At 42.8% G+C, this 16,857-nt stretch overlaps 1 protein-coding gene across 1 annotated transcript; it reads right to left on the reverse strand.

Moving 5' to 3' along the window:
• Positions 1-2,953: 2,953 nt before the first annotated feature.
• On the reverse strand, positions 2,954-15,466 carry LOC120897206. Its single transcript, XM_040301881.1, has 7 exons — positions 15,368-15,466; positions 13,889-14,151; positions 10,744-10,884; positions 6,999-7,146; positions 6,851-6,927; positions 4,059-4,258; positions 2,954-3,985 (listed from the first exon to the last, which is right to left on the reverse strand). Exons 2-7 carry the CDS (start codon positions 14,010-14,012, stop codon positions 3,725-3,727), a joined length of 951 nt encoding a protein of 316 aa, XP_040157815.1. The 5' UTR covers positions 14,013-14,151; positions 15,368-15,466; the 3' UTR covers positions 2,954-3,724.
• Between the last annotated feature and the right edge of the window lie 1,391 nt (positions 15,467-16,857).

Below are 16,857 nucleotides of genomic sequence, written 5' to 3' on the forward strand. Positions count from 1 at the left end.
CAAATATTTTTTTTCATAAAACACCGAAATATTTGTTCATAATTTGTACAAAAAACTCCCACCGATCCAGCATACATCATACGAATGTAAAACCATGCTAGCTGAGAACATCTTCATTCACAGACTTTCCTTCACAGTCCATTGCTGCGTTCCCTAAACAACAGACACAGTGCTGGAGGTGACAGACCTGCCATGCATGGCAAACAGAGCATTCATGACCGAATGACAAAGTGCCTCTGTAAGAAATAGTTTCATCCTACCTTCCCACTGCTCCTGTCCCGAACATACATTGTATCGGTCAGCCGCTAGCAAGATCTGCGTGCGTGATGTTCTACGATCGTACCATAACTGCAGAATAAAGATATTTTTCGCGAAGAAACTAAGATAGGGTCGGGAGCTACTGGAGCTGCAAAACCTGTGATTGGAATAAACGCTACAATAAATGGGCGTGCGTGAGTGCGCTTGCGTTTTTGCTCTTTTTTTTCGTTTCGTACAAAACCTATCGCAGTCGGACAGGGAGCGGCAAATATGACGTGCGGGTTTGGTTGCGGTAGGCATATTTTCGGCGTGCGATTGCTTTTAAAAATGAAACCATGAATGAAAGTGCAAATGTATGTAAGTGTACCGTGAGATACAGTCGATAGGTCAGTTGTCTTGTCGTATTTATGTTCGTTGTGATTTGTTGGAAATTTATCATTGCTGTTGGTTGCTGCATGGTTAGCGTAGAAAATCGGTAAAAGCGTTTTGCTGGAGTATTTACTAGGGTTATATGATGGATATATTTGATAAAATTATTTTAATATAATTTTTTATTTAAGGTTGTGAAAATGTTATCATAAGTAAATCGACAACTAATAAATTATAAAACATGTGAGCTATTTCGCGCCATTATATGCAATTTATATAGGGTTGGATGCCTAGAAAAAGAAAAGAGATAGCACGTTGATAATGATGATGTCCTACGATGGACGAGATTATCTTAAAGATATTTCGAGAAGTTCCATTGAAGAAATAAACTCTGAACAAAACAAAAGATGTCTGGGGACTTCATTCTGACCAGTGTCTCAGACTGGATATAAACTCTTGCCGAACTCCACGTCAGTTATCCGTTACACCTAGAGTTCATGTACTGCGCGCGAGTCTCGAGACTATGCAGATACTTTCATTCAATTCTATTTATTTATTTATTTATTTATTATTTTTTATCTTAAAAATAATAAAATGAAAATCATCATCATCACCAACGTAAGTGTTGATCCAAGGTGTTGATCAACGGAGATTTTTACAGACACAGATAACATTAACATCTTAACATGAATAGTTTTTAGCCTACATCAAGCGGATAATAGTAGACACACAAACAAAAATTGATATAAAAATAACTACACAGTTTACAAAATAAGTCATCATATATATAACAATGCTTAATGTGACCCGCACATGATCGCTGTTCGAGATTTGTACTGAGGACATACAATGTGTAAACTAGACCATTGATCAAGATCAAGACGAATATTAAGACTATATTAAGACCATTATAAGGAACAAAACAATATTCCTACTGGCGCTCAGTGAATCGGATAGACAAATATGCATAAGCATTCCCTGAGAAGCCTAAGCATCTTCACGTTTTGAGTCTTGTAACAGTGCTAATGTTACTTTTTCATCGACGAGTTACTGTTTCATCGAGTGTTACGAGGTCTTCACGGGCAATAGAGGATTTAACGATACTAGCTCGATGTTTTATAGTTTGTGACTTGGTGGCTGGAATCATGTCCATATTCCATATCAAACCACACGCAAAATTAGCCTCAGACTTTCAGCCTAGATTATTTCAGCCTGAAATGTATGCAAACAAATGCCGATTCGATGCGAGCGCAATCAGGTTAGCTCATGAAAGATTGTTTTTCTTGACAACAAGAAGCATTAAAAAGTCGATCTAAACAGTTTTTAGTTTAATAGAAGTATCATAACTCATTCCAATGAGACAAAAGAAAAGAAAACAATTTTAAAATGCTTCTATTTTTCTGTACACCGTTGTTAAAATTCAATGGTGATCCAGATCTACCAATCTTAACGCGTCTACGCCAGGGCTTGGGGCTACCACGTTCCCTTTTTCCTTCTTGAAAGCCTACAAGGACTTTACGGGTTGGGTTGTGCTGTTCCATGCCCACCATGGCCTGATGAGTTCGATGCGCTGTACCAAGAAGGTTGGTTGGATTGGTACTACGGATCGCAAAGACCCAAACAAAACCCGAATAAGAATTTGGTGACCAAGAATTTTTCGACACAAAGTTTGCAACAAAATAATGCGACTAAATTTTGCGAAAAAAAAGAAACAAAAAATAGTGTGACAGGATTCTCCGACAAAATCTTGCGATAAAATATGTTGACCTAGTTTTGCCTGTGGGGCCGATCTTGTGGTACAGCCGTCAACTCGTACGACTTAACAATATGATCTCGTCATGGGTTCAAGCCTTGAATGGACCGTCCCCTATACGTAGGACAGACTGTTTCAGCCTACAAACTTAAAACAGAAAGGACCCCAATAGTAAATTTTAGATCAACCACAATCGCAAATTTTGGATTTTATGACAATCAATTGTCAAAATTGCGATCAAGTTTTTTGCGACAAAGATTATTGCGTCCAAAACTTTTGTGACCAAGAAGTTGGCGGCCAAGAGTTTGCCACCAAGACTTTTGCTACCAAGACTTTCGCGACCAAGAAGTTTGCCACCAAGACTTTTGCGACCAAGACTGTGACCAAGATTTTTACGACCATTACTTTGGCGACCAAGACTTTTGCGACCAAGCTTTATGCGAGCAAGCAGATCATTGCTGGTAATTAAACTCCATGAAAGTTTTCCAATGGAATGCATAAAAGTACTGGAATTTTCATGGCTTTATAACAGCTAACACGGTGCACAAGCAAATGAAAAGTCAATAACATGAATCAGTCGTCAAATCAAGCTTGCTGTTTAATTTCAACCAATTTAGCATCTATTTTATAAGTCTCCAACTCAAAAAGCTGCTTGCGCCTAAAGCGTTTGGGTGTATTTTCGTTTCATAAAGGCTTTATTTGTAACCTACAACATTAACATTAATTCACTTCAAACCAGGGGTGGAAAAACTGGGAAACCATTCGAACAGAAACGTCCGATTGCTGCCGGTAGGCTTAGCCTAAACGGTCGAGTTGGTGAGCAAATAAATAACTTCAATAAATTAACAGTTTTAATAAATTAACGGCCCACCATTCAACACTCTACTGTGGGGTTAGCCAAATGGTCGTAGGAGAGCTACACGAGTATTCCAGAATCCGTTAAGTGTTTTCTCTCTCTCTCCCTTCTCTTCCGAACAATCGCGGCAAAAGGCAAGCGGTAAGAGAAATGCACAACCTCCTCCCCAATATCCTTTAGCTTCAGGTGTTTGGAATCTTGAATGCTTTACAACGAAAGCAAATGCCTTACTTCCTGGCAGCATCCTGGAAGGGTTAGAAATTGGAGGATGTTGTACGTTTCCCTTTCGAAATTTGTACAAATCGATGAAAAAAATGACAGTATGATAATGAGTGATGATAAAACATGCTGCCTGCCTCTCGCTCCGCGAAGCGTCTCTCAACCTAACGCAAACTGAACCAAAGATGGAATGGATTCTCGAGTGGGATACGTAACCCCAATGCTAGGAAAATGCGGTTCGCGTTCGTACGCGCATCGCGCTTGCATTATTAGTATGGCCGCTGCTGCTGGTACGCCATCGCGTGCGGATCGGCAAGCTGTGGTGCGTAATGGTTGGTAGACGGGGTGTACTTCGGGTTGCGGTACAGGTAGGGCTCGTCGTAACGCTCCGCACGATCGTGTCCACCCGGGTAGCTGGGACCTTCGTCGTCATGGACATTGTGGAGCGATCGCTTCCAGTAGCCACCGAAATCACCGTCACCGTGATCGTCGTAGTGATGCTGATGCTGCGCATGTTCGTAGTAGATCACCTGAAAGCGGAAGGGAGCGGTGCGTTAGAAACGACGAGCCTTTTATCGAACCATCAACGAACGCTTGATGAACCTTTTGTGGAGAAGGTTGCTTCTTGAAATCGATCCAGAATCGGGCAATGTTGATCAGCAGGCCGATCAGTGCCACGGCGAAGAACTTCAGCTGCAGCTTGAACGACAAGATCTTGAGCAGCAGTTCGATTTTGGCCTTCAGTGCAGCGCCCAGAATGAACAGCTTCATGAACGTCTTCTTCTTCTTGCCCTTACGCTTGCCTAATGATTGTGTGTATTAATGTGGGAATTGGGGGAAATAATAGCACCAGTTTGTGTTGCGCCATTCGGAGTGAATGTGAACAAAACAAGGGTTCGATTTTCAGTTGTAAAGGATGAAAGGAAGGAAGGTAAAAAGTAGAAACAATGGTTAATAAAATTCTTTTGCGCTTCCCAAACCAGGGTGTATGTTTTGCGTTAGTACGGAACTACGGATATCTACTGCGGATACGGTTAGCAAAACGAAAGCAACAAATTGCTACTACTAAGAACACGCTTCACAATCACGCATTAGCTTGTTTTCTTTTTAGCTACATTCACACTCACACGCAAAAGCACACACATACATGCACACAAACACACATGAAAGCAATTGAGCTAGATTTTTTTTCTACGGGGAGGTTATGGGTAATTTCTATCTGTTAGACAACTATAAGGTTTCTACTACAACATGTTAATAATGGATTAGGTTTAAATAACTACAAAAAAGCGTTTCAAAGCATCTTTCTTGTTGTATTGGATGATGTTGATGAGAATGATGATTTCTATGCGGTTGTTTGAGATTTGTTTTAGTTTTGTTCCGTTTGAATGCTTTTTTCGTGTGAATTGTAACATATCACAATAATTTTGTGGAATTGATTATCTTATTTAATAGGTTGAATGCAAAATTAAGTAAAACTAGACAATTTTAAATTCAAAACAATAGATAAATAGAACTAATGATATCGAAAAAAGAATAACAGAAATAAGAAAAGTTTCATGAAAGCGTTTTTGAAAATCGTTATCTAATTGATAATATATCATTTAAATGAAAAAAAAAGAGAATGAACAATAAAAACTTGTTGATTAATACAAACACATTACAAAAAAGTAAAAAAAAAGTAAACAAAAACACACACAAAAAACTCATACGCAAAGATACGCTGTACAAGGAGAAACAAAAAAAACAAAAAATAGGAGAAAAGCAAACGGAACAACAGATGGCGAAAACAAAACAAAACAAACAAACAAAACAAATCAAGCATGAAACTACGAAATGGCACAAAAACGATGGTAACGTGATGGGAACACGGGTTGCCGATGCATGCAGGCGATAATGGCGAGACCTTCGCAAAGCTGCTGCGTCTCGCCCTGACAGGTATGATCAATCGAATGATAAAGCGGATAATGAGTATGATGAACTGCTTGCAGCGTGCTGCGGGGTAATAATGTGTGACGGATGAAGTGGTGGTAGGTGTAAACATGCTGATGAGCTGTGTGTATGTCTGGGTAAATGTATATGATTGTATGATAGAGTTTTTTTGTTGTTGTTTTTGCTGCATAAGCGATAAATGTACGTGCAAGCGTGCAGTTGGCCGAAACATAAAACACTCTTTTGTCATGCCAAATTAGTGGATGATGATCCCTGTTACTAGCCACGTTCCGAAACCATTCATGCACATGCACATGCCGTCCCAGAAGGTGACCAATGGATTTTGCTGGTATTTTTTTTTGTTTTGCTTTGGGTTGAAATAATTTTTGGTAGATTTATGCGACAGTGAGATCGTAACAAAAAAGTTGAGGAAAAAATGGTGTTGTTGGTGGCTGGAGTATTTGGTGGAAAGTGTTTTTGGAACTGGTGTCGTTTCATCCTTACGTGTGTAAACGGGTGTTTCTGATCCTGTGTTACGCGTGTGACGGGGATGTGTTCTGTCTGTAAATTGTTTCATCATATCGAATTGATCTGTTTGGATTGATTTCAAGAAATCAAGGAATAACTAAAGGGATCAATGGCACAATTCACACTCCTCTCTTAGTCCTGTTTCGAGATTTGGAAGTGAAATAGTGTACCCTCAAACTAAAAGGATATTCCAGAAAAAGGTGTACTACTTGGGAGGCTTACAATGCCTTTGCACAAGGAGAAGGAACTCTGGAGCGTAGCTCCATATGGAGCCAAAGGTCAAAAAACACCGGGACCACTACCCTTTCCCCATACAATAGTCTCAACGAACGGGTGGTTGGGGTCGTAGGGAGTTTTGCTGGGATTTCTGTGGTGTTTTGGTGTTGTAGCTCAAAATTGGACCCAATGTACTCAAAGCATAGAAAGGCAAGAAAAGGTCTCGCCCGTTGGTGTGCGTACGTCGTCTTCGCAGGCCACCGACGTCATCGTCTACGAAGCGCACGGCCGGTGCGGCGGTCGGTGCCGGCTTCGAAGTGGCAACCAAACGGCGCCCCTCCGCTACCTCACCCTGGACTCGCTCGCTACCCGTCACCATCTCCCGCCTGCTCTCCTGCTCCCGTGCCGCCGATGCCGATTGCTGTACCGCACTGTCGTAGCCAGTCGTAGCCGTCCTATCGCCTTCGCCGCTGTCGCCGCCAATGGCGCTACGAGACCCACCTCCATGACCACCAGCACTAGGTTCGCCACTACCAAACCCATAATCCAGTTGGTCACCCTCTTGCTTGCCTCTACCAAGTGCTTTATCCGGGCTGCCCGCCAAGCCAGCATAATCCACCAAACCATCCTCCACAGCAGCGAGCTGATCGCGGTAGTCCTCGTCGTCGGCGTCCGCGCGCCCGACGGGGCACCGTCCCGGGCCGGACCGGCTGCGTTACCTAGCTTCAGCAGATGGTGGATGTGCGTCTTCGATGAGGCTTCCTCCTCCTTGCCCTCCTCCTTGTCGGATACATATCTGGTTGTAATGGGTGAACATGCATTTAAAATTGCGTATTGGATGCAGTTAGAAGGAAGCGCTTAACTCACTCATCGACACCTTCCGATACGAATTCCGAAAGGGCACCGAGACCCGTCTCGATCTGTTGCATCAGGGTGGATGGTTTGCCTCGTGCAATCTCAGCATCACTGAGACCTCGGCTTTGCTGTCGCGCCGTGACCTCCTTGTCTGCTTCGGCTGGGAAAAAAAATTAAAGAGGAAAAAGATCGATAAGTTATTTGTACAGGTACAGCAGAGAAACACCAATAAAACAAAATTAATGGTTTTATGCAATTATTTGAAATTATGGCTAAATTAAATAGTTTAATGTCTTTTTATTGCATGTTTGCATGTTAGTGTAAAAGTCACACAGTTACGATTAAACAGTTTCAAACTGTTTCAGTGCTTAAAAAAGCACAAACTAAGATCAACTAGTGCATTCAGACTGTACTCAAGCCAAAAACCCTCAAAGGAAGTGATGATCATTTTCCCCAGCAATGTTCACTCTCCATTCCTTACATCCGTTCCACAAATTGAACATTCCAGCACACTCATAAAGTTGGCTCTCAACACGCCGATGAAAGTGAATTTGCACAATCCTAATCGACGCAAATCACTTTAACCTCATATCTCCGGATGATGAAACACTTTCCGAACGGGTTCAACCGTACGAGCAGGTTCGTTCGCGCCTTGCCACGCTAGAAACACGTTTGGCAAAGTCGGCGGCGATGCGCTGAAAGTGGATCCGTTGCTATTCCTGTTTTTACAGTTTGCTCCAATTACTGATAAAATTTGCCCGGATCGGGCACAGGCCTACGCCAATCGTTTCCTCGATCTAGATTCTATTCCGTGCCGAACGGGTCAGATGGATGGTGTGGCTGTTCATTTCGGGGAAAAACCATTGACGGCGGGATGCTCTCGAAAGGCTAGATAGGAAGTGTGGCACTGGATGGTTGGAAAAAAGCAAATGAATGCGAGATGGCACCGAAGGCTGAATAGGCTTGACAAACCGGTTAGTGTCCGGTTGTGGGTCATTGTGGTGAATCTATGCAAGTGGCTTCATCTTGAACTGTCATCAGTATATCATGCTCGGAAGTAATAATGTTCCTCGATATAAGAAATGAGGTTCGTTGTTTGCAAGAACGTTGAAGTCTCTCGTAATGAGTTTTATAAATGCAAGAATGCAGGAGATTTTTTCCTAATTATTTTACTTTGATTAAACAGTTTAAATAAAATCATAATTTTTCAAGTCGAAATGTTTCCTATTTCATAGTTCAAGAATGTTTCAGTACCTTATAGCCTAACAGGTTTTGATTTAATACCCCAACGAAAGACATTTACTTGATGTGCATATTTCAATTCCTGTGTCTTCCATCAAGCTTTCCCAAGCTCTTCAAGTTCGGTATGAAAATTCCCTACCCACATTCCTACCCAGATAGCACGACAGAAGATATCTGTTAGCATGCGTTTAATCCACGCTCAATTCCCCACACATTTCCACACAGTCAACATTCCGCAGGAGCGTCGCTGTCGGATTAACACGTCGTTTCGCAGGGAAAGACATCGGTTTCTAAACCTACGCCTGCACGGAATGCAGTACATGCATCCCGATTTCCCTGTTTCTTTTATCCGCAAGCCCTCCAGATAAACGCTTGTCCCTGCTCACTGCCAAACATGCCAAATCGGAAAGGCCGCCCTGTTTGGGGATGTGCAAACTGAAACGATAGAAATTGCTGTCGCCAAACGAACATCAACACAAAAGGGAAAGCACACATACGGGGTGCCATCTTCTTGAATCTTTCGTTGCGAGAATCACTTCTAGTGCCGCAACGGTGCCGGTGGGTGGCGAAAGTGATCACGCTCTGCCTTGTTCAAACTATTTCGTCCAGCAAACTTTCATTGCACACCACCCGAGGGAGAAGATCATCATGGTCTATGGATGGTGCATTCGGCAGCAGCATAATTGAACACAATGGCGATAGTTGGCGGCCTACCGGTATTGGCAAGCCCGGCAATTGGCTGCGGAAGATGCGGTAGACGCCGTGAGAAGGTCTGTGACTTTCCATTTCCAGGCACGATCAAGTCACCATGATCGATGCTGCAAACGCCGAACGAAGATGACCTTTTCCTGTGCTGGTGGAATGAAACTGTGGCATGACGGAACCGTACCGGTAAGGCTACCGGTATACCGCCGTTTTCTTTGGCAAGCAGCCCTTTATCGGAGTACAATTATCGTATGCGCGGGGTGCTTTTTTCCCAGTGGCACGATTATTGAAATCGTTCGTTGGTTGTTGAAATAAATCTTGCTGCAAACAAGGAGATGGAGGATGAAGGATGCTTGCAAGTGATGAAAAGAGGAAGCATTTGTCGCTTTTTTATACGGAATGACATTAGAGTTCGTGGGGAATGTACAGAGACACGCTGTTTGGTAACAAGAAAAAAAGGGAAATTCCCTCTAATGCCCAGGGTCAAAGAAAATGAAAAATGAAGATACGCGGAAGCTTTTGTAGGGAAAGTTGTTTTTAATTGAATATTCGACACCATTATCTTCTACAGTGTCTCGATGTCAGACAAATAAACACCGATTGATCACTTCAAACATTGAAAATATGAGCGTCCAAAGATACCAAAAAAGGTCTTTAAAACGCTTCAAAACTACACCAAGCGAGAAAGCTCCTTTTGTGCAAATGAAATACGACATGATTTCTAAATAATTATCTTTCTGTTTGAAATGCTACACCAGCGCAATCACTTCACTTGGGTCATTTGCAAAAATTGGGGCCTAACAATTAGTGCTTTATTGTGGGTTTGTGAGTTTCCCCCAAAATGAATCCCATCGTAGATTATTATTTCGCTGCAAAGCATGATCAAATTTGGGTGTGTTTTTACTGGCTAATTGTAATATTGCAAATTGTTTTATTAAGTAGGCAAAGAGGGTGGAAAGTTAAGTGATAGAAAGTGTAAAAGACATTGTGTGATTTTGTCCATAAAAAGAGGAAAATATAGATGAAAAATGTTTGAGAAGATGTTTGAAAGTGAGTCTGTTGATTAATTAACAATAACGATCGTTATTAAAATTGAAATTTGCAGTAATAATTCAAACCAGGGATTGTTTGTATGAGAGTTCTGTACATTAAACTAATAGATTTCGATAAAAAACTTATGCGGAATATGTTTTTGCTGCTATTTTTCAGAAAATTTTCCGCTTGATTTATGTCACATTACAAGTATGAAGTGTACCTCACTCAACCTTACAAAGGCCAGTAGGTCATCCCTTAACTTAACCGATCAGTTGAACAGTTAACGTCGATCGAACGGTAAAACCTACCCATCAATACACCCAAACGTTGGTGATGATGATAGTGATGATGATGATGATGACGGGCAAGCAAAACACCACTAATGAAGTCGTTATCGCCGCTTCGTGCGGGATGTTTGGAGGAAAATCAATCAACCCCCTTTTCCGTTAGGAACTAACGATCACTTCCACGAGAAGTAGCTCATTATCCCTTTGCCAGTGGGCTTAAGCATCAAATCGTGAGCTGGATGGTGAGAACGTTCTGAGATGATCGCCGATTTTGCTTATTGCATAAAGCAAAATAAGCGAAAGCGAAACAAGAAACAAATTCATAAACCGATTGCCGTTAGATTGGCCTTTTACGAGCTGTGCAATATAGAGGGTCTTTAATAAATTCTTTACTTTTAGTTTTACAGTGGCGGTGAGAATGAGAAGGTTCTAAGGGGCAATAGATTTGAATGTGAAGTAGGCAGTCCAATTCTCCCAAGAACACTTACCGAGCATTTCCATCTTCTTGGCGTTTAGAATGTCTTCCCAGTTGCCCAGCACACGGGCGGCCTGTTGCCGTACGCACTGGCCCGGGTTGGGTTTGACCGCACAGAGCGCCGCCTCGAGCAGGGCTGAAGAATCGACTGTAGCTGTTGGGAGAGAGAGAGAGAAAAATAGAAGGAAAATAATCGTAAATAATAGCCAGTTAACGCGACAGGGAGGGGGGAGAGCATGCAATAAAGCACAGCTCTTTAGACCTAAGCGCAAGCGATAAATTACACCTTCGTTTAGGGTAGGAAGTAATGGGACCTTATTAAAAGGGACCGTTTTGATGTCTCGGTGGTGGTTCTTGTGGTTTTCCAATCTTCCCGTTTTAGTAAACCGCATTCTGGAGCAGATAGGCCGCGTTGCTCGGCGTGCTGGAGCAAGTTTGTCATCTTGCCGCAAGGGGAAATAAAATGTAGTACGGTGTACGGTTTTGCAGTAGTTGCAGCCCCAGTTTCTCGATTTGTTCCAATTATTCACACGCATTTGCTGGAGCGTTTTTTGTCACGTTCCCTGTCCGTGTCTTCATTGGACGCGGAAAAACAAAGATGATGAGCGATGTGCCTTAGGAAGGATCTCGAAAGCCATGCAGCCGATTAGCAATAATTAGACGTAGAGCGCAAAACAGAAACAGATCAAACCACGAGGCGACCACGGATATGGACTATGACAACTTCTGTGCCGGGTCGAGTGTGCGAGCGTGTATGTCAACGAATGGGTCCGGTTTTGCTTGCTTGCAGCACCGTTAGACAACAACGGGTACGGGAAGCCTTTGCAATCGGTACGGCGGAATGATGTAAGGCACACACCCATTTGCGCCATAGGAAGGTGTATCGTTATCAAGGGCTTGCAAGCGTGTCAAGCCCGTTTATCCCGTATGTAGGCCACAGCCTTGCCTGGAGGAACAGGATTCGCGCGCGAACCAATCGAAATAGGTCACACGCTGCGAGGAACGCTCGTTTCCTCCAGGCAAGATGGCATGCAAAGGAATGGTGTGTCGAGATTTAAACTCTTTCTCGATGATTCAGCACACGCACCACGGTTTAGGCGGGCAGGAAAGTGAAAGCGTTTTTTTAGTGTATACCTGTGCGCGGGAGTGGATTCTTTTTGAGGCCGTTGCGTGTGTGTGGGTGGTATAAGCGGAAGTGTAGTTTAATTGATGGCCTTTTTATATGGGCGCAATAACACAAACCAATATGGATTATCTAGTCGTTTTGATTTTGCAGTAACATGAGAAAGGCAAATGAGATGAAATTAATTCACAACACCGATGTGTGACATCCGCATTCTATTGTAACATTTAAATGAGTCCTCTCCCTACTGTCGCGTTGTTCCGGTTCACTTTCTACACGCATTGTCAAATCGATGGGATCATCATGCATTGAAGTCACTGTTCGTCGCACAAAGGTTCGTCGCTTCTTGGTGAGTTGAAATCTTTCGATTGATTCGATTGAGTGCGTAAAATACAGAAACAATAAGCTGCATTTACAGTAACATTGTACTGTAAAAATTAACTAAAGCACATAATTTCATTGAAATTCTTTTCATTCCACCTTTCATTGAAGATTTTCCCGCCTTTCGTATTTGGTAAGCTTTTTTTAAAGCAAGCTGCTGAGCGTAGAGCCAAACGGTAGCATTTCTATTGATTTACGATTCACTTTCGTGCCGGCATTAAATGTAGGACTCCGATGGTCGAGGTGCGTAAAATATAGCCAACCGGTGAAAATGAAGCTTTTCTTTTGCAATTGCCATTCAGGTCAAATCGGGCCTGTAGCTGTAGGTGTTTTGTAGCGCAAAATGGAGGTGAAATTCTTCTTTTGAAAGTGTATGTATGAATGAAATGAAGGTTGAATGTTAACAAAATTAATTACTGAAAATGCAAAAACTACAAGAAAAGTTAGATAATGGTCTACACTGCTTCGGGAAGGTTCCTAGAGCCAATGCATTACTTCTGCGTCCTAACCTAAGCTGTCATCGTGCTATCAAACGGAGAAACAAATGTTGTACCGCTACTAGCAAGATCAAATCTAAGTCTGATGGAATACGACCTTGAACTCTCCTGTCATCAGCTAGCTTGAATAAGCGAGAGCATCCCATGATTACGGTTCACGCGCTTTCTTAGCGCGGAATCCACCACTGCCCAGGCCTACAAGCCACCGTCATTTGTAGTATACTTTCTCCCAGCGCCCAATTTCGTCCCACAGCACAAAGCACTGCCTAAGCGAGGGATGGGGCCGGACGATACAAAACAAACATCGATTTGTATTTCACCGCCCGTCTCCAAAACGAGCCAGTAGAAAGTAAAACCACTCTCGCGCCGGGTTAGGGTAGCGTGAATAATGTTTTGGTCCCAAGTTTTGGGACCCGCTGCCAAAGGCCCGTGCGGGGTAAGGTACGGTTGATTTGTTTGCCCGTGAAACGTTGTACGGCGGGTCTTAGCGTGTGTTTAAGTAGGAAGGAAGAGAATTAGAAGCATGTAATGCATCGGACGGATCTTTTTTTTGAAAGATTTGCGTGCCTGAAGCGGGCATGCAAGAGTCCCATTAATAGGGACCGTAAAAGGGCCTGTGTATGCTTCTCCTTCGTGTTGGTGGTGGTGAAGAAATTAAGATGATCTCCAGCTGGAAGCGCCCGTACCATGGTGATGTTTATGGCTTTAAGTTAGCTTAATGGCCCATCATCACCGCGTGGAAGGGAAATGATCATGAATCGGTAGCTCGCTGATGGGTGTGCTGCAGACGAGCGGCACCGGTTATGATGGCAGTGAGTGTGATTAGGTATTTGTTTACCAGCGTTGCGGTCGCCGTTCGCATCAGCGCCGGTTCAATATTTGTGATCGTGATTGGCAGGCGATTGGTACTTTACTTAATTCGATTCGCGCAAATTGTTTCTGAAGAAATGTTGAATGTGATTTTAATTTAAATTGTTTTTTTACCTTTTGAGTTCGGTAAGTGCTAATAAACGCTTAATATCAATTTGTTTTATGGGAAGCTTCATTATTGTTCATTAGTTTAGTGTTTGAAATTATGCGACAGCTTCTTATAGACTCTATTTCCTCTAAAACGTTCAATATAATTCTAAGAAACATTCGATCACGCTCGCACTTACCTGACATTTCCACTTTCACATTGGCATCTTGCTCCTGCGCCGCAACGGCCACTCCGATGAGGACGATCCACACCAACCCGACCGCCATTGGCCGCCGCTCGTTCCGCCTGCCTATGCTAATCATCGCTGGTCAGCTGGTTCTCCGTATACACACACGCACACTCACGCACACACCACACCTCACAGGTGCACACTTGCGGCTTCGAATTTGGCAAGAGAAGATTCCGTTACGGCGTTTCGGCGCGACGTTTCTGATCGCGACGCTGTGTGGCCGAAAATTCCACAATTCCATTGTGGAGCGATTTGAAAAGAGAGAAAAAAAGACAGGAAAAATCAGGCAAATGACGTACATTGAGCGATATGAGAGGCCAGAGAAAAAAAAAAACACGAGAAGAAATACGCTTGTAAAGGAAAAGAAGATTGCTATTATTGGCGGGCGGACGGGTGATGGAAAATTTCACTGCGCCTGTGCGAGCGACGAAAAGCGGGTCAGCTTAGTTATCTTCAAAGCTTAGTTTCAGCGCTGGTGCCCAGCGTCCGTGAAGTGCGTGTAATTGAGGGCCGGCAGATCGGGCGCCGATCAGATAAATCATCACGCTACGGGTGCGACACGATCCGTTGCCGCTGGAGAGCGTGTTGATAAGGCAGACAGACAGCCACCCCTTTTGGACTGTAGCGTAACTGGACATGGTAAAAAGGAAAGCCCCAGCAGCGATAATGATCGTGTGAGGTTATGGGATCACTGTTAGAATTTAATGAAAGGTCGAAATGTTTCGTTTGATCAATCAACACATAAGCACAGGGTAGCAATTACAAGACAATTAATGTAGAGTGAAGGAATGCCTTTCTACATCTACATCTTCGTGCAACCGAGTCCAGCATTAAGTGTTTCAGGGGCATTGGGTTAAACCCCCAAAAAGGGGGGAAAACAGTTTCAAATTAATCCATCCGGCGGGACGAAATGCAACCGAACCGTGGAACGAAGCGTTCAAAAAATGCATAAACATTATGCCACCGCAGGCAGTCCACACCAACACCAAAAACTTTTTGTTTGGCTTCAGTGCGTCTTGTACACCAGCAGGAAAAGGGCAAAGAAAGGAAAGCGAGAGAGAAAAAAAACGCATTGTTTTGTTAATTTTTTGACACCGATTTCGGTCGAATTCCTGTTTTCGAACGTTCGAAATTTTGCTTGTGTTCGTGCTTGTACTCCACTGTCCACATATATACACGATCTTTAGCATCCACGGAAGGATTGCACACGCACGAACAGAAACTGCTCAAACTTGCTTGCACTTGTATGCACTTTTTCACCCAAAATATTTGAATTATTTGTCCAATTATTCACTATTTTGTTTGAAATCACGAAAAAGAAAACTGCATCCTTTTAAGAATCACATTTTCGTCCGCTTTTTTCCTGTACCAATCCAATCCGCTGAATCCATGCAATGATGAACGGTCCAGCCCGCCCATGATACGTACCGGTTCAAGATCAAGGTAATATTAAGCGTGCGCTGCTTCCGGACGATCGGTTTTATAGTGTGGGGCCGTGTCAGGAAAAAAATAAACCTGGCCGCGCAAAGTGTCGGCGGTTACGCGAGTGAAAGACACGATAGGAAGTGGGCGCTCTCACTCGGGGCCCGCTTGATGCGAAGAAAAGAGCGTGAGTGAAAGAGCGCCCGAAGAAGGTTTCCGTTTTCTTTGGCACAGCTGAGCAGCGAGCGTTGGGGAATCGGTTCGACGCTTGTGTTCGGTGACGCTAGGTGTGTGTGTTTGCTCTTTTTCTCGCTTGCTTTCTTTCGAGCGATGGTTTGAGCCCTTTCGTTGAGGAAGGTTCGAGGAGGGATTTGCGAGAGCAAACCTTGACCAAGGCCCCTTTTTTGGCATTCACGTTTATGCTGTGCGTTGTCAAACGGATTTAAATGTACGATTGTGGTGGGGTTTGTCAAACAATTTGATTAAATCTCATGTTAAACCGGATATAATTAAATTATTTTGAGCCTAAATTTAGTCAACAATAATACTGAAAAAAACAAACAGTTGAATTTATAGTGTTATGCAATTTGTTAGTAAAAACTATATTTGATTCATTTTAAATGAATATCAATTGATAGGTTACAATATTTAATCATTTAAACATATACAATTTAACATTTAAAGCAAGACTTAATCATGCTATTTACAAGCTCAATGCTTAAAATTGGTTCATTTGCAACAAACGCCAAAATGTATGCAATTTGTATGTCAAACTTTTGTTTTTAAGGAGTATTTTACTGCATTTTTCACAAATATCGTATTAATAGCTATTTTCTTTTTTTATTCATATGTAAAAAAATTATTAATAATTTTTGAATATTCTTAAGTTTTCGTCATGATAGTCATGGTGTTTAAAATTGGCTTAATATTTGTTCCTTTAGAACTATTCATTGCTCTAGTATCATCAATAGAGATCAATAGGGATAAATGTGCCAACAAAAACTCAGCAAGCGTCGCCTTTCGTTTGTTAGCTACTGTGGCGCAGGTTTGTTCATGAAGCATAATGATGTTCATCAGCGCTTCATCTTGATCTGCTACCGGCCTTGTGAAAAAGCGGCCGGTGAGAGATACCTTAGGCGTACGTGTGAGCGCTACACTTCACTCACTGGCGTCTCCTTTCTCCATAGTTCACTGATCACAGCCAACAACAACAACAACAGCAGCAAGACCACCCTTATTTTTCATTGCCGAAGCATCGCAAAAACAGATCGCTAATAATGTTGCTTTCGTTTAGCAACAATCGATCGCGCACAGTTTGCGTCCCCGCTGCGTTTTTTCCGGAATGGGCATTTACCTGTTTCTCGGTGTGTGTGTGTGTGTGTGTGTGTGTGTGTGTGAGTGTGTGTGTGTGTGTGTGTGTGTGTGTGTGTGTGTGTATGTCGGTCGGTGATGGACCGCTCCACGCACAACATGTTCCCGTCTCGCGCGTGTGTGTT

This window comes from Anopheles arabiensis, chromosome 2 (assembly GCF_016920715.1).
Source record: "Anopheles arabiensis isolate DONGOLA chromosome 2, AaraD3, whole genome shotgun sequence".
Taxonomy (NCBI): Eukaryota; Metazoa; Arthropoda; class Insecta; order Diptera; family Culicidae; genus Anopheles; species Anopheles arabiensis.

Excerpts from the sequence above, each read along its gene's own strand:
- LOC120897206 (XM_040301881.1), bottom strand. The coding sequence starts at position 14,012 with ATGATTAGCATAGGCAGGCGGAACGAGCGGCGGCCAATGGCGGTCGGG. Across the intron at positions 10,885-13,888 it reads TGTGAAAGTGGAAATGTCAG|CTACAGTCGATTCTTCAGCC; the intron begins GTAAGTGCGAGC and ends CTCTCCCAACAG. Across the intron at positions 3,986-4,058 it reads AGCAACCTTCTCCACAAAAG|GTGATCTACTACGAACATGC; the intron begins GTTCATCAAGCG and ends TTCCGCTTTCAG.